General features: G+C 49.3%; 11 protein-coding genes across 11 annotated transcripts; 5 read left to right on the top strand and 6 right to left on the bottom strand.

The window, feature by feature from the left end:
• Positions 1-23: 23 nt before the first annotated feature.
• Positions 24-1,517, bottom strand: adk1 (adenylate kinase ADK1). Its single transcript, XM_024835281.1, has 4 exons — positions 1,109-1,517; positions 981-1,033; positions 765-919; positions 24-696 (listed from the first exon to the last, which is right to left on the bottom strand). The coding sequence occupies exons 1-4, from the start codon at positions 1,266-1,268 to the stop codon at positions 291-293; spliced, it is 774 nt and encodes a 257-aa protein (XP_024691010.1). The 5' UTR covers positions 1,269-1,517; the 3' UTR covers positions 24-290.
• A 458-nt stretch (positions 1,518-1,975) lies between these two features.
• On the top strand, positions 1,976-3,604 carry rpn8 (proteasome regulatory particle lid subunit RPN8). Its single transcript, XM_024837432.1, has 3 exons — positions 1,976-2,282; positions 2,349-2,620; positions 2,697-3,604. The coding sequence occupies exons 1-3, from the start codon at positions 2,099-2,101 to the stop codon at positions 3,303-3,305; spliced, it is 1,065 nt and encodes a 354-aa protein (XP_024691009.1). The 5' UTR covers positions 1,976-2,098; the 3' UTR covers positions 3,306-3,604.
• On the top strand, positions 3,214-3,780 carry P168DRAFT_183575 (uncharacterized protein). Its single transcript, XM_024832960.1, has one exon. The coding sequence runs from the start codon at positions 3,365-3,367 to the stop codon at positions 3,698-3,700; it is 336 nt and encodes a 111-aa protein (XP_024691008.1). The 5' UTR covers positions 3,214-3,364; the 3' UTR covers positions 3,701-3,780.
• On the bottom strand, positions 3,780-4,945 carry P168DRAFT_183586 (uncharacterized protein). The gene is made up of 2 exons (XM_024832961.1): positions 4,830-4,945; positions 3,780-4,777 (listed from the first exon to the last, which is right to left on the bottom strand). Exon 2 carries the CDS (start codon positions 4,727-4,729, stop codon positions 3,860-3,862), a length of 870 nt encoding a protein of 289 aa, XP_024691007.1. The 5' UTR covers positions 4,730-4,777; positions 4,830-4,945; the 3' UTR covers positions 3,780-3,859.
• Positions 4,946-12,982: 8,037 nt separating this feature from the next.
• On the top strand, positions 12,983-14,034 carry P168DRAFT_239165 (MYB DNA-binding domain protein; the record flags this gene model as incomplete). The annotated part of the gene is made up of 2 exons (XM_024833657.1): positions 12,983-13,449; positions 13,632-14,034. 2 exons carry the CDS (start codon positions 12,983-12,985, stop codon positions 14,032-14,034), a joined length of 870 nt encoding a protein of 289 aa, XP_024691006.1.
• Positions 14,035-14,291: 257 nt separating this feature from the next.
• Positions 14,292-15,688, bottom strand: P168DRAFT_271644 (tRNA (carboxymethyluridine(34)-5-O)-methyltransferase). The gene is made up of 3 exons (XM_024835280.1): positions 15,263-15,688; positions 15,039-15,163; positions 14,292-14,858 (listed from the first exon to the last, which is right to left on the bottom strand). The coding sequence occupies exons 1-3, from the start codon at positions 15,383-15,385 to the stop codon at positions 14,375-14,377; spliced, it is 732 nt and encodes a 243-aa protein (XP_024691005.1). The 5' UTR covers positions 15,386-15,688; the 3' UTR covers positions 14,292-14,374.
• A 405-nt stretch (positions 15,689-16,093) lies between these two features.
• Positions 16,094-17,598, top strand: P168DRAFT_271641 (tubulin-folding cofactor B). Its single transcript, XM_024835279.1, has 4 exons — positions 16,094-16,165; positions 16,263-16,851; positions 16,947-17,166; positions 17,258-17,598. Exons 2-4 carry the CDS (start codon positions 16,582-16,584, stop codon positions 17,581-17,583), a joined length of 816 nt encoding a protein of 271 aa, XP_024691004.1. The 5' UTR covers positions 16,094-16,165; positions 16,263-16,581; the 3' UTR covers positions 17,584-17,598.
• A 184-nt stretch (positions 17,599-17,782) lies between these two features.
• On the bottom strand, positions 17,783-20,472 carry P168DRAFT_255805 (Cupin domain protein). Its single transcript, XM_024834485.1, has 5 exons — positions 20,223-20,472; positions 19,984-20,144; positions 18,732-19,919; positions 18,424-18,672; positions 17,783-18,344 (listed from the first exon to the last, which is right to left on the bottom strand). Exons 1-5 carry the CDS (start codon positions 20,285-20,287, stop codon positions 18,034-18,036), a joined length of 1,974 nt encoding a protein of 657 aa, XP_024691003.1. The 5' UTR covers positions 20,288-20,472; the 3' UTR covers positions 17,783-18,033.
• Positions 20,473-20,648: 176 nt separating this feature from the next.
• Positions 20,649-21,901, top strand: P168DRAFT_291555 (ribonuclease H2 catalytic subunit RNH201). The gene has a single exon (XM_024837431.1). The coding sequence runs from the start codon at positions 20,781-20,783 to the stop codon at positions 21,861-21,863; it is 1,083 nt and encodes a 360-aa protein (XP_024691002.1). The 5' UTR covers positions 20,649-20,780; the 3' UTR covers positions 21,864-21,901.
• A 273-nt stretch (positions 21,902-22,174) lies between these two features.
• Positions 22,175-23,491, bottom strand: P168DRAFT_239754 (peroxisomal membrane protein PEX16; the record flags this gene model as incomplete). The annotated part of the gene is made up of 4 exons (XM_024833681.1): positions 22,175-22,298; positions 22,347-23,181; positions 23,238-23,273; positions 23,338-23,491. The coding sequence occupies 4 exons, from the start codon at positions 23,489-23,491 to the stop codon at positions 22,175-22,177; spliced, it is 1,149 nt and encodes a 382-aa protein (XP_024691001.1).
• Positions 23,492-23,737: 246 nt separating this feature from the next.
• P168DRAFT_291553 (SAE2 C-terminal domain-containing protein) lies at positions 23,738-26,022 on the bottom strand. The gene has a single exon (XM_024837430.1). It carries the CDS (start codon positions 25,960-25,962, stop codon positions 23,878-23,880), a length of 2,085 nt encoding a protein of 694 aa, XP_024691000.1. The 5' UTR covers positions 25,963-26,022; the 3' UTR covers positions 23,738-23,877.
• Between the last annotated feature and the right edge of the window lie 210 nt (positions 26,023-26,232).

Here is a 26,232-nt window from a genome sequence, read left to right as displayed (position 1 = left end):
ATAAGAAAAAGAAAAGTAAACGAGATTCGTCTAATTGGCTGTATTTTGCTTCCAGGAAAAAAAGTAACCTATTACTATACATGACGTTCGGATCCCTGCCGGGAGGTGCGTCCGCACCAAGACGCGAAAGACAAGCTTTTCAAAACGAGGTGTAGACCCGCAAACCACCGGCCCTCCCTACCATGCATGTCCTCTTGTCCCATCTCAGATAGAGATCCGAGGCATACGGCGAGGTATATCGATACGCCACTGGACACCACGATGTGGCGTCCTCAACAAAAGAGAATGCTTTAGTTCTTGAAAACACCGAGCAGGCTCTTCCACACCTGGCCGGGCTCCTGGCTGGCATCGATGCCGCGCCAGATACCGGTCTTCTTGTAGTAGTCGACCACAGGGGTGGTCTGGGCGTGGTAGGTACCCAGACGCTTCTTGAGGGTCTCGGCGTTGTCGTCCGAGCGCTGGATCAGCGGCTCGCCGGTCACATCGTCCTTCATGTCGCTCTTGGGCGGGTTGAAGATCTTGTGGTACGAGCGGCCGGAGGCGGGGTGAACCAGACGGCCAGTAATGCGAGCCACCAGGAGAGAGTCGTCGATCTGCAGCTCGATGGCGCGCTGGAGCTTCTGCTGACGGGCGACCAGCATGTCGTCCAGACGCTCGGCCTGGGCAACAGTGCGGGGGAAACCATCCAGGATGAATCTACATCACGTTTGTTGGTCAGTGTTCGGTCCGAATCATCTGTCGTATGCCAAGATGGAGATACACACCCGTTCTTGCACTCAGCGTTGTTGCTCAGCTCGCTCTGGATCATGTTGACCATGATCTCATCGCTGACCAAACCTCCCTGGTCCATGATCTTCTTGGCCTCCTTTCCTAACTCGGTCTTCTTCGCGACCTGAGACCGCAGCATGTCACCGGTAGCCTATCATTTATCCGTATTAGCGGTCCGCTCTCTAGCCGGGTTGGTTATACACGGCACTCACCAAGTGGCAAACACAGTACTTCTCCTTCAGGCGCGGCGCCTGGGTTCCCTTGCCTGTTCACAAGTTGGTCAGGACTGGACATAAAAAAAAAAAAACTCGACGAAAAAACCCAATCTCGTCCAACATACCAGCACCGGGGGGACCCATCAGGATGATGCGCATCTGTTCCGCAACGGACTTGGGCTTCGTCTCAAAGCCGAGACGGCCCTCCAAGTCCTCAATGCGGTTCTCGAGCTTGCCGATCGTGTCCTTCAGACCGGTAACGATGTCTTCCGTGATAGGAGCCATTGTGACAGAACGATTAAAGGAAGACCTTTAAAGAGAATAGGAATAGAGGGGATAAGAAAGGGATTGGGAGAGGGAGGTTGAATCAGGGACGATGGGAGACGTGGACGCAACGACGAACGGGGAAATGGAAGAGACGGAATCTGCAATAAGTTGGGGTGGAAGAAGGTCGACCGGGAGCGGAGTCTCGCACCCGCGTCTCCGAGGTTCGTTTGGACTGGGCGGGACCTCCGAGCACGGCTATGACGAGGGATCTCCATAGGATCTTTGATTTTTGTTGGAGAAAACTTGTAATCAATGTTATTGATGATGCTAATTTTTTGCTTCTTCTTCTACATCTATCTATCTGTCCGATCAACAACATGAAGAGGCCAACAATGCCTTTCCGGAGCACGTGGTGTTCTATGTCGCCTCAGGCAATAAACACCTAGGCATTAACACCTCAGGCACTGAACACCTGAGGCACTACAGAGTAAACACCTCAGGCAGTAAACCCCTCAGGCACCAATCAAGGCACCAGCCACAGGTGTGGCTGTCCAAATGTGGCTCACCAGCAGTCAGCAGTTCAGCAGTCACCAGTAACAGTAATAGTAAGAGAGCTCATCGTCATCTCTCTCGACCTCCCCGACTTTCATATCCATCTTAATCCATCATCCTTCTCCCCTCCTATCTCATAATACTAGTCTCTTCTTCTACTCTGTTCCCTCCTCTTCCGATTTGACTTAACTCCTTTTTTCCTTTTTTCTTTTAAAAGGAAAAATACATCCCGATTGAGTCCTTGGAGTTCCCGTCTATATCGGCTACTGGTTCTCGTGCCTTCGATCAACTCCGTCATGCCTGCCACTACGGCGGAAACTCTCTCCCTCGTCCAGCGCTCCGTCACGGTCGCTCCGCTAGTCCTTCTCTCCGTGGCAGATCACTATGGGCGCTCAGCCAAGGGTACCCGGAAGCGTGTGGTAGGTGTCTTGTTGGGAGAGAACAGCGGTAATGTCGTTCGGGTATCGAACAGCTTTGCTGGTGAGTGAAGCTTTCTCTGGAATATCCTATACCACTCATAAATACTAATGCGTCTCGTGTTCATAGTTCCTTTCGAGGAGGATGAGAAAGACCCGTCCGTCTGGTTCTTAGATCACAACTTTGTCGAGTCGATGAGAGACATGTTCAAGAAGATCAACGCCCGTGAGAAGTTAATTGGGTGGTACCACTCGGGCCCGAAGCTGCGAGCCTCCGATCTGGAGATCAACGAGCTGTTTAAGCGGTACACTCCGAACCCGCTCTTGGTGATTGTCGATGTCCAACCGAAGGAGGTCGGCGTGCCCACGGATGCTTACTTTGCGGTGGATGAGATCAAGGATGTGAGTGCTCCCCGTGTGATGGACTGGCGCACCTGTCCCACCTTTGGGCTGTGGCTTACATGAAATCGTTCTACAGGACGGCACTACTACTTCCAAGACCTTTGTCCACACCCCGTCGACCATCGAGGCGGAAGAAGCCGAGGAAATCGGCGTCGAGCACCTTCTTCGAGACATCCGTGACGTTGCAGTGGGCACACTTTCCACCCGGATAACCTCGCAGCTGCAATCGCTGCAGGGTCTGCATCTACGCCTGCGTGACATCGGCCAATACCTCCAGAAGGTTCTGGACCGTGAGCTCCCCATCAACCACGCAATTCTGGGCAACCTCCAGGACGTGTTCAACCTGTTGCCCAACCTGTCGACCCCGCCGGCCACGACACGGATTAGCGGCTCGGAGCAGCAGCCGACAGAGAACAGCGAACTGGCGCGCGCCATGAGCATCAAGACCAACGATCAATTAATGGCCATCTACCTGAGCAGCTTGATCCGGGCCATCACCGCCTTCCACGACCTCATCGAGAACAAAATCCAAAACCGGCAACAGCAGGCGGAGAATGAACAGAAGAGGGAGCAGGAGACGAATGGGGTCAAGGGCGAGAAGGATGCCGCGAAGAAGGGGAGCGCGGCAAACGGAGAGAAGGAGGAGCAGGACGAGTCCAAGGACAAGCTTAAGAGGAAGGAGTAAGCGGGGGGATAGCTGCTATCTACGTGAAACGATTCATTAGAACAATTCATTGCTGTGGAATGTATACTATGTGCTCGTGGATATATATCTTCCCCAGCGCAATGCCGACTCCAAGTGAAATGGCGGTATTGGAAAGACAGTCTCGAGACGCGTGGATGTCCACGGTGACAGTAATGATCGTATCAGCGGTAGTATATATATGGAAGCAATTCAAGCTGGGCATGTATGGACCATATGAACCACGCTATGAGGCAGACTTTGGTGTCTTCCAAATCATTCTCGACCAGGCCATGCATGCAGTTTTCTTCATAAAGGCATTGTGCCATCTACACGATGAGCCTGCTCCGAGGACCTTGCTTGCTATACAAACTTCCTCACCTGTGACACGTACATAAACCCAGCTGTGAAATAATACAAACTAATAGATGCAACGAGTATTCATTCAGCTTAGACAACCCTCCACAAGCTCAAAGAATCATTTTAAAACATATGTATGATTATGAGTAGGAATGACAACGAATGCATCCTCAACCGGAAACCCACAGCAAAAAGAGTCACTCCCCCCAGCCCGCACACCAACAAGCCAGTTCATCCTCCGTAAGAACGGTAACCGACGACGCAGAAGAAACCTCGCCGTCAAAAACCCCCGGACAACGCGCAGCCAAAAAACAAGCCAGAAGGTGTTTGCAGACGGGCGGTGTCAGTTTCGTCGCGCCGTGTGTCAAGGCGCCGCCGAATGAGCACGGTCTGCTGCTGTTGGACTGGTGCGTTGGTGCTGTTGTTGGCGACGGGGGCAGGTGAGAGTGGGTGTCCTCAGGCCCTGGGTCACGATACGCTGCTAGGGCGAAGATCGGGCAGCTGCAGTTCCATGCATGCAGTCGGACTTCGTAGCCTTTTTGTCCCGTGCACGGGACACGAGACCTTGTGTCGGGTGTGAGTGACGGTCCGGGGGAGGAGGTGGAGATCACGAAGAAGACACCGTCTGAGAGTGGTGTATTCCCTGGGCTTTGGGCCTCCTGTCTATCGTGTAGGGCATTATCAGGAGACTCCGAGTCTGTCGCTGTTTCATTTACAGCCTGATGACGATGACAGTCTTGTTGATGTTGATGCTGATGTTCAACCTGATATCGTCTCACCAGACCCCGGTCCAGAATATCCAGCGCAAGAAGGAGTTCATTGGGAAAGAGGCAGTGGAGGGTTAGCATCAGCTGTTTCACTTGAGGCATACGAGATGCGAGAGCACGCGGGAAAGCAGACGCATTTTGCACAAGACGTGGGTGTCGTAAGGAGCCAGAGTAGTCATTCCCATCGGGGTCAGTGGTGGTGGCCGTGGTGTAGTCTTGAAGCTGCGAGACCAGATGGTCGACGAACTGGACGGTGTTGGGGGACGGTATCTCATGAGTTGAAGGATCAAGAGTACTCATGTTCTCCAGTCATGGGCGTGCTTGGGATAGGGAGTGTTGGTGTTGGGACTGCATGTCATAGGTGATTGATTCATCCCGCTATCAAGTTCTTATCGCTTACCTGAGATACCACCGAGGACCATGATTCCAATGACAGAACAACTTGGCTAGAGTATTTACATGAACAGTGAGCGATTAGATAATAGACTAGACTTGAATTTCCAATTCATAATACAATAGAAAAATAGTGAAGCTAGGAACCTGAAGTTCCATGGGTCTCCTATCACTAAGGCGGTCTGTATAGAGCTACGCGAATCAAACTACCTCGGTCCTCGACGAGGTTCAATCAAGTCAGTAGTTGACCCCTCCATCACATGATATGGAGAGGGATGCAGTGAGCAGTTAGTCCGGTTTCAAGTGTGTGATGCAAGACTGGGACTTGTGAATAATGCATCGACAAGGGTTAAGGTCTCCCAGCAGCACCAGGACGGGAAGTGTCGAGCAAATGAGATGCGGGACTGGGTTGTGGCCAGGATCAACATGATTGTATCAGCTGGATGTACCCAGATACTATTATACTAGAGATACTTACAACTCGAGTCCTCGTTCTAAACTGTTTTCACTCATATAATATCTGCATACATATATATACACTTCATGATGTCGGATGATTCCCCCTAGTTGTCATATCAATATTCCATCTGATAGAAAGAAGCAGCAGCTCTCTGAAGAACCTCCGGTGAACGGTTATATTGGATATTGACGGAACAACGGTGGAGCTCTCCTGCTACGGAGTTTAATTAATTGTGGCCTTGATCCCCTCCATCGGAGTCCCAAACCAGGGAAGCCCGTAGTCTAGACCAGATGCTTGGACGGTCTCGGACTCGTCATGAACCCGTTCTTTCCCTGGAAATGTGGAAGGATAGATTGGATCATGACCATGGCCATGCTGATATGATGACAGTCCACAATCCCCGTTTCGATGGCTTGGTAGGAGCATCGGGGGGAAGTGGTGTCAGCCTGTCAGGGCCAGACTCTTCCCCACACTCTGGTTTCATCTTTCTGAAAAGCGGATTTCTTTCCCACACGAGTGCTCTCGCCCGAATTACTCTAGTAGGAACTATTCCCGTGTCGCCTTTGTCGACTGTCGAGTCATGTCTGGTGGTTGTCATGGTTGTTTGTCCCTTCTCCCGCACCTCGGATGATAACCTATAGCGAATCGAATGGTTCAGGCCGCGGTCATATACATGAGGCAACAAAGAACGCCATCTTTGTCTCCAGCCACTTCAATTGATCCCAGCCTACCAGGATGTATGTTTCTTTCTTGTCTCGACTTCGGCGTTCTGTCAGCGCAGTTCCACCCGAATGGCTCCTGACAAGCCCCAAACAGCGTTGGCCTCTTACCCACCCCAACTGAGCCAATCAATATAGAGGCGGGGACCCCAAACTTGAACATCACTCCCTCCGAACGACCGGCTCGGTTCGCGAGTTGGTGTAGATTCCTCCGGACTTCTGATTCAATATACACTCTGCGCCTCTTTCCCAGCATCAGCGCCACACAGAGAAATGATATACCGGAAGAAATCACCAGGATCACCCGCGTATACCAACAACTCCATAGGAGTACGTCAGGAGAAAACAAGACTACCGAGAGCTTAACAAGTCCGACAAATCGTGTTGCCGATTCAAATCTAGACCTTAAGCAACTCAAATCCGCCGACGGGTCCCACACAGTTGGGCAGCGTCGAATTGTCAACCGTTTTCTCCGTAGCCTCAGGGCCGGCCCACTTTCCGGCTTTGCCACGAAAGAAAACAATAATAATTATAATGACGATCGGTAGGCCGTTTCATCTTGTTGAGATTCCTGATCCTTCATTTTTGTTTTTTTTTTTTTTTTTTTTTTCTTTTCTTCGTGGCGCGCCCATTTGGCCAAGCTCCTAATACCCCGAACCCCCCATTTCCACTCCCACTCGAGCTCCTGCTCCATACGGAGTAGGGCGCCCGTTCCAGAGGGTCCTGCGGGCCAATGGATTCATCATCGTCTCTGTTTTTATTTTGGACGGTGGCTTGATGAGTACTTTGTAGTCAATCAGTTAATCTATCTGGGTAGGACCGTATGAACCGGTGAGGAAGATTGATTCCCACGACGAGTGTACCAAACTCTGCATGTTTGGAAACCGGTACCTAATCTTGGCCAAACCCGGTTATGGGTTAGGTAGCTAGGTAGGTACAGGTACCCAGGTACCTACCAGTAGGTGTACTGTCAATGGTGGGTAGGTAGGTAGGTATACAGATCACCTACAGGCGGTGTGTAGTCATGGGTAGCAACTAGCAAGAGTAACAAATAGGACAGCAGTTGAATACGAAAAAACAAATAAACAAAAGAAATTCAAAATAAGAAGAATAAGATAATATCGTCTGATAATTAGGCGACTGTTAGAAGAGGAAAGAGATGGATCACTACGACTCAACAGCGAACTCAATAAAGACTAGAGACGATGTGGAGCCTGGGGCCTCTTCCCCCCACTCCTCCCCCTCCCTGAAAGGGTCGTCGCCGCGTCGGACATTTTTTTGCTGACGTTCTTAATTCTTTTCGGGCGTGTTCAGTGACGATCAACTTTGCGCCAGGAATAGAATATAGTAGCGGTATCCCTGTTGGGGGGTTCCACGCCATGGTGACCAATGGCAGGAGCTGGATGGTCCAAGGACTGGGTTTGTTCCAGATTGAATGAGGGTCGATTATGTGTGCTGAGAGTGATAGTCGAGATACTGTTCTCCATCTCCTTCCTAGCAGGGTTGCGTGATCTTTTTCTGAATGCTATAGTCTGATCCTGCTAGATTTATTCCCCCTGGGGTAATAGGTGTCTCGTCTCCTCGGGTTCTTCCTGCTACCGCAATAGGAGAACGCTGGATTATCTATCTCTGTGAGCCGATACGTCACAGGGCTAGAGGGGAGGGAGAGAAATGAGATGACCTCGGATATATCCATGGATACAGTGGTGTACGTGTTATGCACGATGACTACCAATTACCATTGAAGTTACCTATCATGATTTGGATCTGGCCCTGATGAAGTATCATCAGCCTCGGTAGATATTCGATTGTCGGGTCTATGTTAGAGGATCATAGATGGATATTATATGTATGAAATCAAATCCAAGTCATGATCTTCTTTGTGTCAGTCAACATGACTGGTTCCAGAAGTTGTATAGATGATCGTAAGAATGTGTATAGTGTCATCCTAGATATGTATGTACACATGTGCATGATGTGGGTATGGGGAGCGTTCGGAGATTATTCCAGCGAATATCATGCAGTCACACTTACAGGTCTAAACACCATGTACGCAGTAGTTGGATTTTATTGAACACGGGTTCAGTTGATCTATCAATGATTTCTTCATTATTGATTTATTTATTCTCTTATTTACTGACTTATTACAACACTCTCTGATAGAGAACCTTACAATGGAGTCCTCCGTATATACTCGTATCCCGGACTCTTTGTTCCAGATTGATATCTTCAGATCCTTTCAGGCGTTCCGCACGTGTGGTCGCTGTAAAGCCAAGGTACCCCGGAGATGAATCTGCCTGGTTTAGAAGGTTATCTCATTTAATTTGATCGATTGATAAATTGATCGGTGATTAATATGTCTTCGTTCCCCGGGATGAGGCTTTAGGAAATGGTAGCGAGTGGCCTTTCAAACCGCCAGTTCGCCGTCACTGGAGTCCTGCGTAATAAACAAATATTAAATCAAAAATAATAATGAAAAGGAAGAGAAGGAAAAAGAAAAAGAGATACAGCCCCACATCAACTAGACAGCTGGTTGGACTACCAACGCTGGGTCCTCTCCACCGCCACTGTCGGAATAATAGTAGACACTTTCCCCCATCTAGACAAGCGGACACCGTTGAAGTGGATCCCCGTTGGTCCCTAGGTAATCTTGCAGGCACTGCAGTCTGGCGGAAACCCCCCCCTTGTTCCCGCAGCCCCGTCGTTCGAAGAAAGAAAAAACAAGCAAGCCCAACCCTTGGTCCAAAAATACTCCGCACATTACCGCCTGTTTGAGCTGACTGCTAACCTGTCCGTCAACCATGTGTCTTGAGGAGTTAGTGTGTGCTACAGTGTATTCAAGTTGGTATCTTGTTCAGTTTTAGGTATTCATCACGTCTATCATCCAAGTGTTTCGTTGATTGGACTAGGTACTTATTCCCGATTACCTAGCTAGGCAGTAGGTACGATTATTCCGCTATGGGGGTGCAAACCTATATACGGAGTACGGTTCGGTCACGCCGGCCGATAGTTAGGTCTCTCTATCTCCCGTGGTGGAGACATGGAGCGGTCCAAAAGACACCACGAGGACTGACCTCCTGTTCTGTAGCCCGTAGCCAGTAGCCACAAACTAGTCCGTTCCTCGTCGGCGTTCAATACTATGGAAACCACCAAGGAGAGGCAGGATCGATCTGCAGACTCTGGGCACAAGACGCCGTCGTCTCTGCAGGTCGGAAGAACTCGTCGGCAGTAATCTCGCTGACGCGAATAAATCGTAGAAAATAAAAACAATAAAAACAATGAAAAATAAATAATGAAAAGGCCTGGATCGATGTACTGTGCTTGCGTTTGGCGGTTCCAGGCTTCTAGCCCGACACGATCAACGGTCTCCAATTTTAAACAGGGACTTGTCGAGACCCGGAGATCGCATGAAATCCTGCCGCTCCTGTCCACGCTTCCCGGGACGGTTAAGCGACAGGATGAAATCTCTCTTCTCTTACGATTGATTTATTATTTTTTATTTTTTTCGACTGTTTCCACAGTAAGTAATTCCAGACAAGATCACGAACCGCAGTTGAACTGAGCCCGAAATGACCCCCGGGCCTCACTGGAGTCTCATCTCAAACAAACATCGGAATCCTGGGTCGGTCGACCCTTTCGTTTGATGATTGGATCTGGCTCGAATTGGTCGGGGTGTGACAGGATGGCGCACGCAGACGTCCTGGGCCATGACACGATGCTGAGCTGCAAAGCACATCCGGTAATCAGACCGTTTCTCTTCCACCTTGATGTCCGTGTCCACAACGGCCTGCAATGGCACATCTAGTACGGAGTACTCCGTACTCATCGAGCGTAGCAGAAGAATGCCAAGTAGAAGAATAGAAGAGTGGAAATGTAAGGGTAACGGTGGAAGAGCTGCCGCGTCCCAAGACTACGGAAAGTGGTGGACGGGTTGATGTATCACTTGGGCTGTGCCATTATTACGGGACATCTTCATCTCGATGACAGGCTGACTGTGTTATTTAATTTCCGTCGCAATGGAAGAGAAAGAAATGATGTCAAATTGAATAAACCAACAAAGAAAAAAAAAGAAAAAAGAAAGAAAGAAGCAGAGGTAGAATGGAGTACGTACTACGTAGTCGATATTAACAATCCACTATCCTCATCTCTGAAGAAAGCTGCAAAGGTGTAAATTTCGATCCGTATAGATCCATACCAGTGCCTATAAATATAGATTTGTTTTGATTATTTAATTAATCGAACCAAGAAATTCGGTCGAATAACGAGGTAACCAGAAGAATTAGCCCATGGGTCGACAAGTTCGGTCAGCCAGGCCGTGGGGTGCAGAACGTCGGACGAGGCGAACGGTTCGAAGAGATCCCAGTAGCGTCTTCCCTAGCAATATTACCTAGGTCGATACCTGCCTTTCGGGGCTTGGGGTTCGTTCGCCGTTGACAGATCCATTGTGGTCGTCGCATGCCACTAATTGGTTGGTCCTCGACCGTTGGATTGTAGGAAAGTTGGAACCTTCAATCTCGACTTATTGATCATTTCTTTTTTTATCGGAAGCCAACCAGGAGAGGAAAGAGAATAGTCAGTCAGCCATGGTATCTTATGACGGGAGAGGATGTTTAGTATAAACATCTGGGCGGAAATGTTGATACATAATGTCTTTTTTTTCCTTTTCTCCTTTTATTTTATCTATTGGTCTCTTAATTTCAGAATCTTCAATCTCATTTTCCTTAAGACCACTCCTTTCATCCTTCCAGCTGTTGGTATTCTAGTTATTCTGACAGGTGACAAGGGTTTGAATGAGAAGAACCTTAGCTGTGGTTAAGTTATTACGCATACTTCTGGGCATCATTGCCTACGATCCCACCTTGGTTGGAGCTTCTCTGGAAGGCTATTTCCAGCTCTGGTTCGGAACTCACAATAATACAGCTCCCCACTCGGTTTTTATTTTATTGAATTTTACTTCCTTTTCCTTTCTTTCTCTTCTTCTTTTATTTTATTTTTGTTTATTTTTATTAATTTTCAAATATTTTCTCTCCCACAGTTGGCATTGTCTCGAACCTCTGTGATCTTGCCCTATACTCAAAGGAGGTGAAAATCAATAAATACAGAAGAAAAAGAAAATTCTCCTAGAGGGAAAGCATACCAGGGTTCCCGGGTATGCAAGATTCTAGTCGCTGGTGGCTTAGACCGTCTTTTCCTTTGATTTATTTTATTCATTTTATATTTGATTATTATTATTATTATTATTATTATTATTATCATATCCAAAGGGTTATCATTGTTCAATCCATACACATACAGAGTCATCTCTTTCCCTACAAGATAAATCATTCAAAAAATAATCAAGTCGGATTTTCCCGGAATCTGATATCATGTTTCCTAAGATGAGTGTATGCTTTCTGCTTCTCATATAACGATGCAGCCCAGTCTGGCAGAAATTTAGGTCAACGACATGAATCCTCCCAGCCAACTCACCACCGAGTCATAATCCAAACCGAGTCTGGGCTCGAATGTTCGGGAGGAGAAGCAGAGGGTTTGACCGCCAGTGAAGCCTTCCTTTTGAGTTATAGTACCCGCGGGGTGGAACCACAACCCCCGTTTTGATAGTCATGAATTATTATGATAGTACTGTTACTATTATTATGATGATGATGATATTACAATAGAATAAGGATCCTAATCGTCTCTTGAAACGTCAACCGTTGGTCCTTTCCCTAGTGGTGGTTTGACCATGGTGCTATGGAAGACACTTCCATGCCCTGATTATTCTCTCCTCTCCATCATGGTCTAACTATTATTTGAATTTTTGATTCTATTTTATATTTATTTTATTGTTTATGTTTAATTTCTCTCCATCAGTTAGTTTGGTACCGTATCCCGTAGGAGCTCAAGAGTCCAAGTTAGTTCATTTTAACCAGATGGACCCATAACTGCCAAACCTGGAACTCAGTTCGTTATTATTATTTTCACCAACCGTCTCGACCGCCCCTCCCTCCCCCATACCCATCTTATCCTTTGCTCAATGAGAATTGAATATTCACGACCTTCCGAGCCCACAGGTGGATTGGACGGACTGGCTGGACTCGGCTTCTACTTCTTAGCTTGGTCCAATTTCTACCCTTCCTTCCCCATCCATACCTATCCCACCTTCCATGGTCCCAGTTCTCTTACTACTGGCCCTCTCATTTGCTGTCTTGCGCTGCTAGATCAGCTGTCACCGTCGATGATCACCTCTTATGCATCTCAAAGTGTGTTTCATCTATCTCGTCCGTCTTCCTCCTTTCCCCTCTGAACTACTTCCTTTCTCTCTTCCCACACACACACACACACTCTCTCTCTCTCTCTCTCTCTCTTCCTCTTTCCTTCTCTCTTCTCTCTTATTCCCCCCCCCCATCCTCCCACCATCGGTCATCGGCTTTTCATTTACTTGATTCGATTTCCTTTCTACCTCAGTCGTTGGTTAGCATTCTAGACCTAGGTTCAACTGACCTTCAAGATCCATAGCCATCCTTTCTATTTATTTTGTTATTGGGATATCTTGAGCCTTTACTTCTTGGTTATATCAACTCTTTCAGACACTCTATCTTCCATATCCGCCTTCTGATAGACTCGATTGTGGTGACGTGGGACTACACGGAACACCTACCATCCATTCATTGACTTTCCACAAACCATCCATCTCCCCAGTTGAGATCGAGTCACTGAGTTCCGGACAAAGCATCTCTCCTCGAGATTAAAAGAAAGAAAAAAAAGAACGAAAGAGAGAAGAATATAAAAAGGAGAGAATAAAAAGCAGAGTGCTTGGAACCTCAAATCATCTTGGTTCCTTCTCCCATACTCAAGTCTTCTCCATTCTTCGGCTTCCTTTGAGTCGATTTCGCCACGAGGACTGGCCGGACATTTGGACCAACTCGGACGGCCCCTCCTTCACTTTTCATTAAAGCAAAGACGAAAAAAAGAAGGGATCTCTCCTTGCGAATCGCGCATATGATTGCGTTACGAAACCAGCCTATCCTACCCCCCGCCAAAGTGGATATCTCACTACTACTAAAACCTCAAGATGAGGAGGAGACGGCACCGGTGACCTCTGCGCCCACCCTTCCACCGAATCCACTGCCGCCGGCGCCCATGGTGCCTGCGATGTCAGTACCCGCCCCGAACCCGGTCTCGACGGTGGCACCTTTCTCGGTCAAAACAACGAGCTCCGTGCCGGCCAAGCGCCTCCATCCTGGTCACGCCGCGGAATCGCCCGCCAAAAAGCAGTCTAAATGGTCTCCCGAAGAAGATGCTTTGATCATCGAACTACGGGGGAGTGGCATGAAGTGGGAAGATATCAGCAAGCGACTTCCTGGACGAAGTGCGATCAGCTGCCGCCTCCACTATCAGAATTATCTAGAGCGCAGGAGCGAATGGGATGAAGACAAGAAGAACAAACTTGCGAGACTATATGAGAGGTATGTTTTTTTTTTTTTTTTTTTTTTTTTTTTTTTTTTTTTTTTTTTTTTCTCTTTTTCCCTACGCACGGTGAGCGTGTACCAAAACAGAGCCTGGCTTGAAAGAAACCTTGCTCGATATTGGCAACGAAACTCCAGGCAAGGGTGTGTGCAGATAAAAGGCTAACGTCGGACAACCGCAGATTCAAAGCCGAAATGTGGTCCAAGGTGGCCGAGGAAATGGCGATTCCTTGGAGAGCGGCAGAGGCCATGCATTGGCAATTGGGAGAACAGGAGATGGCCCGCCGAGCCGGTGTTGTTCCTTTCTCGCTGTCGAGCACGGCCATCGACCCGCCAGCCCCGAGAACCCGCAGAGCGAGCACGTCTCTATCCAGGCCGAGAAAACCATCCGTCTCGCGCGCCATCCACCCCCCACAACTCCCATCCGTCGAAGAGCTCACAGCTGGTGTTCCCGCATATGCGCCTACGCCGCCGCCATTTGCATTTCCACGAGACCCCTACCGAGTAGGACGACCGCTAGATATGGCTAGCAGTCACGGTCACCTGGGCCCTGCGCTTGGCCCGCCCCCTCGGACCCTTCCTTAGGGTCAAATCTTACGACATCTATGTGTTTATTTTGCGTGTTACGAATTGCATAGCGCTGGTTGGAGGCAACCCTTGTGGTGATTTTTTTTCATAGATTATTCTTGTGAATATGTGCGCGCTTCCCCTTTTTTTTTATCTTTTATTTTTATTTTTTTTTGTTTTCCTTTGTTTGTTTGTTATTACTGGGCCCTCCTGCAATAGGAGGGCTCGGATGTGAACTCCGAGGTGACGATTTCTTTGTCTCTTTCTCGTCTATTACGGAATCCAATATGATGAGAGGTGCCGATACTCCGAGACTGGATCTCGGAGCACATATTACAGTTCTCCGTTACAATGCTCTTTAGTCATTTCGTGTTGCAACTGCCCACCAGTTGTCTCTCTCATAGCCGGACTCCACGACACGCCCCCCGGCGGCGTGGATATCCTGTTCCAACTCTTTCTCGCTATACAGATGGTAGTACCGGTGGAATACCTTGGGCTCGACAGTGGGGGCGCCTCCGGGCGCCAGCTTCCCCTTCATGACCCAGGGCACCATGATGTCCTGTGCGTCGCCCTTGTCCCAGCCTCGGCGGCTAGTGCTTTGCTCCAGGGCCCAGACATAGACCAGCGCTCGACCCCCGGACCCGTTTTCGTCCACGGGTTTCAGAGTGCGGAGAATCTCGCGAATCGCCAGGACCCTTCGATCCGGGGTGGACAGATGGTGCACAACCGCAATTGAGATGGCGAAGTCAAAGTAGGACTCTGGGTGCGGTAGATTCAGGATATCAGCCACGATGGTGGAATGTGGCTGATGCTGTACGGCAATCTGGGCAAGCTTGTCGGAACTGGCATTATCGGTCAATCTAGGATATACATAGCACATACAAAACAATATCACGTTTTCCCCTTGACGATGGGGCATATCAAACTACGCAAACAACGTACATAGGAGTGATGGGGCGTACAATAGTGGCACGTGATCCCCACCGCGGATGATACTTAAGAAAATGCAAGGAAGGACTCACCGATCAGAGGCAATTATGAATACATCGCGATTCACCGGCAAATACTTTCCATTCCCGCATCCCACGTCCAGCCCGACAGAGCCTGGAGTCAGGCCGCTGAGGAATCGTTCCACCATCGGCCATGGCTAGGGCGGTAGCGCTGTATTAGCAACGTGCACCTATAGCCACAGTAGAGAACGGGGGCATGAAGGGGGAGGAAGATAGATAGGTAGGTAGGTAGGTACCTTGTGACGGGTGGAGGAGAAATGGCCTGCGATTTGTTGGTACACTTCGTGGACATTCTTTTCTTCTACTTCGTCTGGGTGTTGACTCGCTTGATCAGGTGTAGGTATGTCGGATGACGACATTGTGGGATAGATAGTATATAGGTGGGTAGATAGTATTGGGGTTGGGTTTGCTAGGTAGGTATGATCTATTGCTTCCACCAGGAAAGACGATAGCCAAGAAGAAAGACAAGACAGGACAAGAAAGAGAAAGACCAGTACGGGAAGTGGGGTGGGGGAGAAGGAAAAAAAAAAAAATCGAAGATACGGCTAACGAGAATGATGAAAGGCGGGTGTAGATAGAACGATGAGGATGTAGTCAATTCGGAGGATTTATTTGGGTTTGTAGGGTCTATCCATGAAGGGTATCTTATAGGTCGATCGAGGTGTCTTCCTTTGGGGTCTTTTCTATGCCTTTTCCTTGGCTGGTCAGTCAGTGGTGGAAGGATGGATCATCCATTTGGTTTGATGTCAGGTGACTTTTGAGGAATTCGTTGATCTGATATGCCGTGGTTGATCGTGTGTTTACTTTACAATATTGATTGATTGAACTAGGAGCCATTATTCTTTGTCTATAATATGATTTGAATAGATGATGAGGAAATGTCATTGCTGTATGTATAGCGAGTCAAGCAAGGCGTATACTGTCATTAGTCATGAGTCTAACAGATGCCTTGCAAATAATGACCATAAATTGTGCACATCAAATATCTGACTAACACGCCACGTGCGTGGATAACTTAATTCCATGCAAGTCGGCGATATTCTCGCCTTATACGGAGTATCAACCTGTCTATTTATCGACTATCTCCTCAGTAGCCACTTCTCCACGACCCACTCACGACCTTACTACCCCTAATACAGGTACGAATGTTCATACAGGACCTCGCTTTATAGCTAGCACTCCCTACATACACTCTTTCCACATACACTACCACAGAAGAACTAAGATTGTCATTAGATTGTTATATACAACGTGAGTCATTGCTATATAGTTAGCTGCCAAATCTACCTAGTACAGCCGACAAGGCTGTAGGCAAGAAAGGGGTTGAGCCTTGCTATTCTCTCGAAATACAAGAGAACACCCTGAGAGACCAGAGCATTCTCACATATTCTGTCCATCCTCACTGCCCCTCACACCCCCACTATACATCCAGTACCCAACATCATCAAGGACTCAGACCTGACCTTGTGTTTTAAAAGACAGCCCAGAAGCGGCCACATCATCTCCCAAAGAGCATCAACCAGCCAACTTCCTGGACCGCCAACTCTAAACCAACATGGCGTTCCAACCCACCCCGACGGACATCTCCGTCATGATCACAACACCAGCCGCCAACGCGACTGATCGCCCGCAGTTCATCACCGAGCGCCGTGTCACCCCAACATGGACAGTCACGCAGCTCAAAGGCAAACTGGAGACCATGACAGGGATTCCGCCCGGATGCCAACGACTGCGGCTCAAGACGCCGGGACATCCGGACCAATGGCTTGACGCGGAGGACTCCAGTGTTGGTAACTACGGCCTGAACAAGGGGTCTGAGATCGAAGTACGCTCCCTGCACCCTCCTCTTTCTATCAATTGCAGTCGCGAACTCGCGACGTGACCATATCATGGATAATGAATAGCTAATTGATCGCCCAGGTCCACGACTCCCGTCCTCAGGGCGCGCGCCCAAACTTCACGGACCTCTCCTCCGTGGAGAAGTACACTCTCCCGGAGTCGACCTACGAGACTCTTCCTAACTCTGTCCTCGCGTGGAAAAAGAACCAGAAGCTCGGCCGCTTTGACCCTAATGCTTCGTCCCCGGAGGAGTCGATGCAAGCGCAGGCACAAAAGGACGCTGAGGACGTCCAACAAAGAAGTGAGATCCCCCTTCACCTTCACCTTAACCTTCACCTTCAACCTGAGACGGAAAGGAAGAGACACAAAGGAAAAAGAGACTAATCTACTAGACATCACCACCTCCAAACGCGCAATCATCCTCCCCTCCTCCCCGCCACACATCCGCCGCGGCACCATTCAATTCGTGGGCCCCGTCCCCACGATCCCGTTCCCCGGCGTAGAAACCGACGCGCAGGTGCCGTCCAGTGCGCGCCCAATCTGGGTCGGAATCGAGCTGGATGAGCCGACGGGGAAGAACGACGGGAGCGTAGGCGGCGAGCGCTACTTCACGTGCCCGCCTAAGACGGGCGTTTTCGTCAAGCCGGAGAAAGTCCAGGTTGGTGATTTTCCGCCTCTGAGTCTTGATGATGAGTTGGATGAGTTGGAGGAGATTTAGGGGGATGTGATTGGGGTGGTTTTAGGGGATCATTGAGTGGGGGGGGGACTGGTGAGCGACGACGTAAAGACTCTTATTAAAATTTAGACATGTCTTATTGTGTGTTCTGACAAATTACTTAGAAGGATGTGGTAAAGCAGTTGAAGCGACTGGTTGAAAGTATTTCCTGATTGGCCAGTTTACATTCTTGAAATTGAGGGAAGAAAGGAAGAAAAATATACCAGCAGCTTAATGAAACAGTTACAGTACCATATAACTCAATCGCTAAAGTCAAAACATAAAACTCCAAAGCATATTGTGTATCAGAAGAAGACACTGTCCGCCCACAGGTCCCAAATGGAGCAAAAAATGGGCTGAATAGCAGAGAAAGAAAGGATACTTGAGAAAAGAGAATGAGTCGAGGGGAAGACTAGACTGCATGAAGTTCTTGAGGGTGTCGGGTCTTCTCCATCATGACTTGGACGCCTTGGAACCAGCCTTGGAACCAGCCTTGGAACCAGCCTTGGAACCAGCCTTGGAACCAGCCTTGGAACCAGCCTTTGCTCCGCCAGCCTTGCCCTTCTGTTTCTTAGGCCGGCCCTTTCCACCTTTCGCTGGGCGTTCGGTTGGCGTGGCGGCTTCATCCTCGATGTTGCCGAACTTCGATGCGGAATCGGGATCGGGCCCGGGGCTGTCGCTTTCGCTTTCCGTCGGGACACAACTCTGGGTGAAGAAGAGTCGAGTATCGTTCGCGTGTGTATTGGCGAAACTATAATAATTCCCTGCATTGAGGCGAACGAAGTATGTCAGTAAGTGGCCGACTAACCGCGCGTATGGAAATCTGCAGGACATCTGACTTACCCCTAGGGACTTGGAATACACATCCTTTGCCTGCACTGAATTGCACCCCGGAAATGTCGATTTGGACCCTGCCACTCACGACGTAGAATACCATATGCATCTTCTTGGAATTTTTCGGCTTCTTTATTCCCCCGGGAGGCAGCTCAACTATGCCCGAACCCAAAAATGATGAGCTGAGAAGTTTGGCGAAGCGGAACTTGGAGCCTTTGACATCTCTCGTCTCAATGCCAACAGGAGCATACGCGATGTCTGTGAGCACAAATAGGTCAGTGAATAGGAATTTCGGAATGGAAAAGCATTGCCCATACCGAGTACCTCGTCATCTTCTGTGGCCGTTTGAGTTTCCGGATCCCACTTCCTGATAAAGCCATGGAGAACTCCGGCATCTTTCTCCCAATCGTCCGCATACTCGGCATCGTCGTCAGAGTCAGCCTGATTTCGTTTCTTTTTCGACTTGGATTTTTTGGAGCCCCGTTTCTCTGTCCCGGTTTCTGGCTCTTCTGTGCGAATGACCTCTTTAATCGTAGAGAGCGGGTATCTCTGGCCCTCAGAAGCATCCCCGTCCCCATAAACACACCGCTCATTGCGCCAATATGCGAGCGGTCTGACAGATACACGGCCTGACCGCGTGTGCGTAGCGCCGCTTTCGCTAGGTGCCTCCCGCTTGAGGATGTGGAGGCTCCGACCCTTTAGAGGCCCTGTACGGCTGACATAGTTCTCGACGACCTTATCCAGTTCCGGGTTGCCTGAGGCCTCCGGCTCTCGGCTTCTCTTCGAGGACGACTTAGCCATCTTTGATGCGCGTTGCCCCTCTGCATCGGCATCTCCCGTACTTTGCGATTTTGGAGGGCGCCCAGGGCGCTTGCGTTTCGTCGATTGTTCTGCTTCGGGCTTGTTCTGCTGCGCTGTGTCCTGTGCTTTATACTTCTTGTTTGGTGGGTTCCGTCTTGTTTTGATGGTGGTATCCGGGGCTTGTTCTTCGTTGGCGTTAGGGGCCTCAGGCGACAGCGGCTCTTCATCCTCGCGATTCCGGTCCGGGTCTTCCATGTGGTCGCTTAACATTGTCTCATCACCGCCGTCGATGCTATTTGAGAAGTCTTCTTGTACGTGATCGATTACATCTGCGTTCTCATCTCCGTTCAATGGGCTGTTCGCGTCGCTGTCCGAAAAATTAACTGCAGCCGCCGGTTCCTTAGCGTTCGCCTTATTCCGCTTGTTATTGACTTGGTTGAGAGACGGCGCGTTGACAGAGCGATTGGTCAGGGGCGAAATATCGGGCCGGGAGTCTCCTCTCGCATTCCCATGGCCTTTACCATCCGAGGGGCTGGAAGACGGTATATCGCGCTGTGGACTCTGGGACGATCGCAAGCCGGGGGTCCTCCGCGGGGAGCCGCTCAAGCCGGTCTTTACGGGAGAACGTGCAACGGGCGGGGGGAAGAAAGGGCTGCGTCTGCTGTTCAGGCCATTTAGATAATCTGCAGGAGCAGGGCCATTCCCTGAAAATCACAAAGCGAAATGTCAGCACCGGGGTTTCTTTGTTGTGTGTGTGCGCGCGTGTACCTTCGTCGATAGACATTCCATCGGAGCCGTCGGAAACCTCATGCCTGCTGTCGAAACCGTTCTCTCCTACGGGCGATTTCTCAGGAGATGACCACATTCCTTCGATTTCCTCCATTCCGTATTCATCGCGCTTCCCTTCCTTGAGGGTAAGCCCTGTGCGCCTGTAGCCGTCCACGACTTGCATTAGCTCCCCCTTCAGGGTGGATGACGGAATTTGCAGGCCATGTGGGGACGCTCACCTTCCAGCTTTTCCCACGTTCGAAAAGTCATATTCGCGAGGTTTCAAGGACCCTCGAGGAGCCATCGTTGCGAATGTTCGACCGGACGTTCAGAAGTAAATGAGTGGTGGTTCCCGCGGGCGGACTCGTCGAGACCAGATCGGCGGAATACCGCTTTTTGGTTGCGGTATAACGGTCGAAAGTAGTTGTGCTTATTAGTCGACCCTTTTGCGATAAAATCGGGCTAGAGGTGTAGAACCCAGCTGAGGAACGACGTGAGTTTGGTTGGAGACTGTGGAGGGGAACCGGCGGGATTCTGTAATGGCGGCGAGCGAACAACGCGCAAAAGGGCCGCTAGTCCGGAACGGTTCGCAACGCGTCCCAGAAGCCAGTGATGGCTGGTCTGCATGCTTCTTTAACTTCACCCACGAGCAAGAATTCGCACCATTTTTCTTCTATTACGAACAGGTACATGCTTAGTTGATTGATTTTTATAGTATCCAGTCATCCCTACTACAATTGGCCTGCTCCTACTTGTGGTGAATTCGCACTCTTGGATTCGCACCTTAAACAACAATCATGGAAGACTCAAATCAACCAGATGCTTCCACTCGCCCTCATGAGACCTCTTCCATCTTCGTTCCTCCAAGCATAGACTGCAATCGGTTATTCTCCGGCGATTCCTTCGCCTATTACTCGGAATATCCTAGCGCCATCACACCCCAAGATGAGCCCTCTACAACTGCTCCGGTACCCGATCAGACACCGACAAGCCCATCCACGTCATCGGAAGAGGACTACCTTGTCCTAGGTGTCGACGAAGCCGGTCGCGGCCCTGTCTTGGGTCCCATGGTGTACAGCGCCTTCTATTTACCCCATAAACTCCACCATTCACTCCTAGCTCGGGACTACAGCTTCGACGACAGCAAAGTCCTCACACCAGCCGTACGCACCAATTTGATGCAACTCATTTGTACACCAGGAAACCCGTTGTTCGAGTCGTGTGGATTTGCGACAAAGCTTCTGTCTGCTCGAGATATCTCGGCCGGAATGATGCGTCCTGCGCCGGGGGTCTACAATTTGAATGCGCAGGCTATGGACGCAACGGTTGAGATCATTCGCGGTATTGTCGAGGTCAGGAAGATCAACGTCCGCGAGGTGTATATTGATACCATCGGCAACCCCGCGGTCTATCAGCAAAAGTTGGAACGGATATTCCCCACGTTGAAAATCACAGTCGCTAAGAAGGCCGATTCCCTATACCCCTGTGTCAGTGCTGCAAGTGTTGCTGCAAAGGTCACTAGGGATGTGGCGCTCGATCTCTGTCACGCAGAAGTGTTGAGAGCCCAGCAACGTGAGGTAGACTTGGAACTTCCTTCATCCGTTAGCTGGGGCAGCGGTTATCCTTCCGACTCGAAATGCGTCACTTGGATGCGAAACAACATGGAGCCTGTTTTTGGATGGGGTAATGAATGCCGGTTTAGCTGGGGAACTTCCAAAGAAATGCTTGAGTCGAAGGGTGGAACAAACGTTGATTGGCCTATGGAAGATGACGAGAACACACAATTGACGGACTTCTTGTTGACGTCCAACGGCTCTCTAAGGGGTTCGGATCTAGAGCTGCGAGACTGGTTTGGATCTAGGACGGCCGAGGTCCTTTGAGGATTAGATATAAAACGCTTTGTATAACTATGATACAAGATGCATGACAAATGAGATACCCCATATTAAATATTTGAGACATGAAGCAGATCTAACACTGGATAGAATATCGTTAAAGAGAAAGAAGGACTGGAGTAGAAAGGGACCAAGGCCTCATCGGGTATCAATATTTACCCCTTGGTGCAGAAATGCGTGTTTTCAACACTCACTTAACGTCAAGGAGCAATGGTTTGTAAAGAACATGGTTAGTAGGGTGTCATCTAAGCGTAGATGGTGAAGCGCCAACCAGTGGAAACTGATTAAAAAGACCTTTACAGGGTCGCGGTTGGGAAGTAGAAGTTATCCCACAAGTACTCGTAGTCTTCCACAACACTTCCCACCAAGTCAAGTAGAGGCTTGCCCTTCATTTTCCGAACCATTCCGTTCAGCCAAGGCCTGGTTTATGTTAGCTCTGTCTTCTCTATTGCAGGCGCCGACTCTTACCTAGTGATGTTGTCGTAGAATGCACCGCGCATACACCACCAACCCATCGCCCACCCTCTTTTCCTTAGCTCTTCCCGCTCGAGGCCCGTAAGTCCTCTGAGGCCGCCAGCGACCCTCTCCCGGAAATCAGCCTTCGCGAGCTGTCGACAACCATACTCCATACCAAAGCCGATCAGCCAGGGCCGCCAGCTCTGCTTGTTTTTATACCATCTTTGCATTGCAAGTGCATAAACCACCGGTCGAAGAATGTACATAATCTCCGCCAGTTGGCCTTGGCCAGTGACACGATGCAAAAGAGACTTTGGCGGTTTGATGTCGTCAGCGGTAAGAACCTTCGATATGAGATAGTTTGATATATCATTCACATCGGGAAGCGAAGGAAGCGACAGGCCCGTTCGGGGCATATTCCAATTCAAGTCCGATGGCCGTTCGCTGACAGGAGTTTCCATTCCGTTCCAGTCACTGTCATCTTCCTCTTGTGTTGACCTAGGGTCAAGTTCGCGTTCCGGGAGTGGTGGGCTAACAAGGGGTCTGGAATTTGTAAGGCGAAGCAACAAGAGACGGCACATCGCTTTAATGACTTCAATCAAAACAACGACCCGCCAACGAACTTTCTCACCGCGGCGTCGCGCGGTCATTTCCCAGAGTATCTCCGTATATTGGACCATCTGAAGTGCAAGGGCAGTTTTGCGATATAGAGATGAATGCGAGGTCCAGTATTTCGTATACCGAGAATGAGGTGTTGGCGTCGGCCGAGCAGCGGGTGGGAGACCGGAAGCGACCCGAGAAACAAGAGAGTCATGATAAAGCGTTAATAACTGTACACCAGAGTGTACTACAAAATCTGGTCAGTAGATAGCAACATAGGTAGATAGTCGTCTGTATACATACCACATTCTGAGGGTATCTCGGAATCCCGGTAGCGTCCTAATGGATCGCAATCATCAGAATTCAATAATCAGAGCACAGTTCAAATCACTCCGGTTCTTACCTGGGATGATATATGTTAGAGATCTCAGTGCAGACTCTACTTGGCCCACAGAGCTAGCGTTCTTGGTGACAAAGTCCTCGTACAACGGAAGCCATTTCGACGGACGTAAAATGACTCCAGGAATCGAGCTCTTAGTATCGCGTGTAGAATCCATCTTGAACAAAATTATGGATACCAGAGTACGGTCAAATCATTCCCCTTACAGAGGCACCAAACTTGATGAGGATGATGGAACGGAGTGTCACTTGTGAGCAGCAAAGGGAGTGTAGAGACCGGACTCCGTAAGGCACGTGTCCCGCGTCTGCCAAGATATATATGCCGAGGTTAGCGGCTTATCAAACCACTCTCAAACGTACCAGTAGTTGTGGGGTAAATCAAAGGTTCTAAATACTACGATGCTTGTATAGCCAGATTTATTGACCAAGCAAAGCACTCGAGATAGTAGTCCTATGCCCAAGTAATAAAGGCATAATTATGGCACTTCTGACTTCATCAAAATTCAAGCTCTACTGCCTGTTCACATGGAATGCGCACATTGGCTCATTCGTCCGCAAATTTCCACAGGCCCCCCGGCCGCGTTGCCTCTCTATATCGTTCCCTGACCTTGTCTCTTTCAACTCGTCTCGCTTCTTCACGGTCATAATCTAGCTCCTGTGTGCTGGGCATATCCGTGCGCCAGAACCCAGGCGGTGAGGCTGGACGTTGATGCTGATTTCTATGTTTCCCGAATCGATTGGCAATAAGCTTTGCTTTCGCTTCATACAGAAGGGCCTGGCGATCTTCGGGTTTCATGCCATCTAGCAGATGTGCGTCTTTTCCCATGTATTCCTCGAGAATACTCTTGTCATCACCTTCCAGTGAAAGAGAAGTTGCTGAACTGGCTGAAATCCCGCCCAGGCGCGCCATGGCAAGAAATTTTTCACCACAGCAAGATGGACGAGTACACCCATCGGCACATTTGCGTTCTTCTCTCTTGCGAAGGACTGAGTCAAATGCAAAGTCCAACCCTTGGTTATATTCCGGGTTAATCCTGAAATGACTGAGGTCAAGCTTATGTGGCGGCCGAGCTCGAAGGGGTTCATCCTCTGGGTGGATATCCGTGTTTTCCATGCTGGGACTTGGCTGCCTGGGGTGGAATCCGGTGCTTTGTTGTATCTTTGAAGCAAGGGGGGTCTGCGACGATGTCGTCTTTTCGACTGACTTAGCAAGCATACCTGCTCCATCCCTCGGTAATGGGTCCTTCCGGCCTTCATCGGGATGACATTGTGCTTTTTGTAAAGTATCCGCACGGTTCCCATGGTCATAATTTTGTCCAAGCGGATGTCTTGGACGTAATGGGCTCTCAAGGAGATTTTGTAGCCGCCGACGGGCCTGTGGGTCGTTTGTGCTCGAAGAACCTGGAGATTGAACTCCAGGTATCAAAGACTTGGATTCGTCGCCTATTGGGAGGTCCTGGATTCCTTCATTTCCATCTTCTGCTATGGACTTTACGGCAAATCGAGCCATCTTCTCCGAGTTTTTGGTTGAACGGTTGCCAGGCTGCCGCTGGCTAGTCTCACGGACACTTCGTAGGTTTTTCCCATAAAACTGAAATGCAGGAAGGTGATCTCGGCCGTTTGTAGGAGTTTCAAGGCCGTTGAATTGCGGATACGGAGATTTGGTTGAGGGAGGTTCCGTGGAGACAGACCAACTTTCAGAGCGACCTTGATGGTTCCCTCTGTCCTTTGTAGGTGTTTCAACCGTGCATCGGACCTCGTCTAAATCTTGTGTTTCATCAGGGCCCCCCTGGGACGATGAATTATGGGACAGTCTAGGACGGGTACGTTCACAATTTGTTGTAACAGACTGTTTCGTTTCATTTCTATCCGGGTGCTTAGGGTCGGGAGTCTCTATTGAGGGCCCAAGCATCGTAGCTTTCCTTTTCAACGACTGCGAACCAGGCGCGACAAAAGGCTTGGGTGTAGGATCCCTCGAAACGCCTTCTTCTTTCACAACGTGATGATCAACTGGTTTCGATTCTCCAGCATTCAACGAATCCGACTGTCTATCCACTATGGGACCATTGTTTCCCTGGATAATTTTGGTACTCCGTTCAAATGTGACGGGGTTCCCTTCGAGAACAAGCGTAAATGATTTTCTGCTAAAGCATTTTTGCAAGTGCAATAACTTTCTCTTATGTCGCTTGACTTGTTTCCTGAGCTCCCCAGAGACCTGAACAAGAGTTTGCACCTCAGCATATAATGCAACATACTTATCCGCTAGAGAATCTGTTGAATTGACGCGTGAGCTTGGATCTTCCTCGCCATTGCTGTCGCGCAGCCGCAAAAAATGCTGGGGTGCATATGTCTTTTCCAGTTGGTCGGATTTTTCAGGAATGTTGTCATCCTCCAAACCAACATCATTATGGCCCAGCTCCTTCCTCAGAAAGATAACTTCATCTCTCAAACTGTCTGCCTCTGATGAGACTATATCCCGTTCTTCTTTGGCAGCCTCCGCTAAACATTCGGCTTCCTTGATTCTAGCATCACGGGTAGCAAGCTGGGCGTTCAACTCTCTGTAGGCATTATCGAACGTATGCTCGAATGTTTGGGCGACCGAATGGTGAAGCTGTCGAAGGACTTCCATCGACAATAAGCCCCCAAAGTGTGAAAACGTGCTGGGACAATAACAATGAACAAAGAGAAAAGGTCTCCCGCCATGGTCGTTAACTCCGGTTCCTGGTGGTCACTCGAAGCGTTGATTCTGGCTTAGTCAAGTATTTATGTATTCGCGAGTCTCGATGCAGGTTGGTAATAATACCTTACAGAAAAGGTACCACATATCTTACCGTGCGCTGGAGTACTGCCCTTATTTAAAGAGGATGAATTGCCGGTATATCTTACTATTGAACATAGT

This window comes from Aspergillus campestris (assembly GCF_002847485.1).
Source record: "Aspergillus campestris IBT 28561 chromosome Unknown P168scaffold_9, whole genome shotgun sequence".
Classification (NCBI taxonomy): Eukaryota; Fungi; Ascomycota; class Eurotiomycetes; order Eurotiales; family Aspergillaceae; genus Aspergillus; species Aspergillus campestris.
Note: the sequence above shows the minus strand (reverse complement) of the source record. Positions and strands in the feature narration are given on the sequence as shown.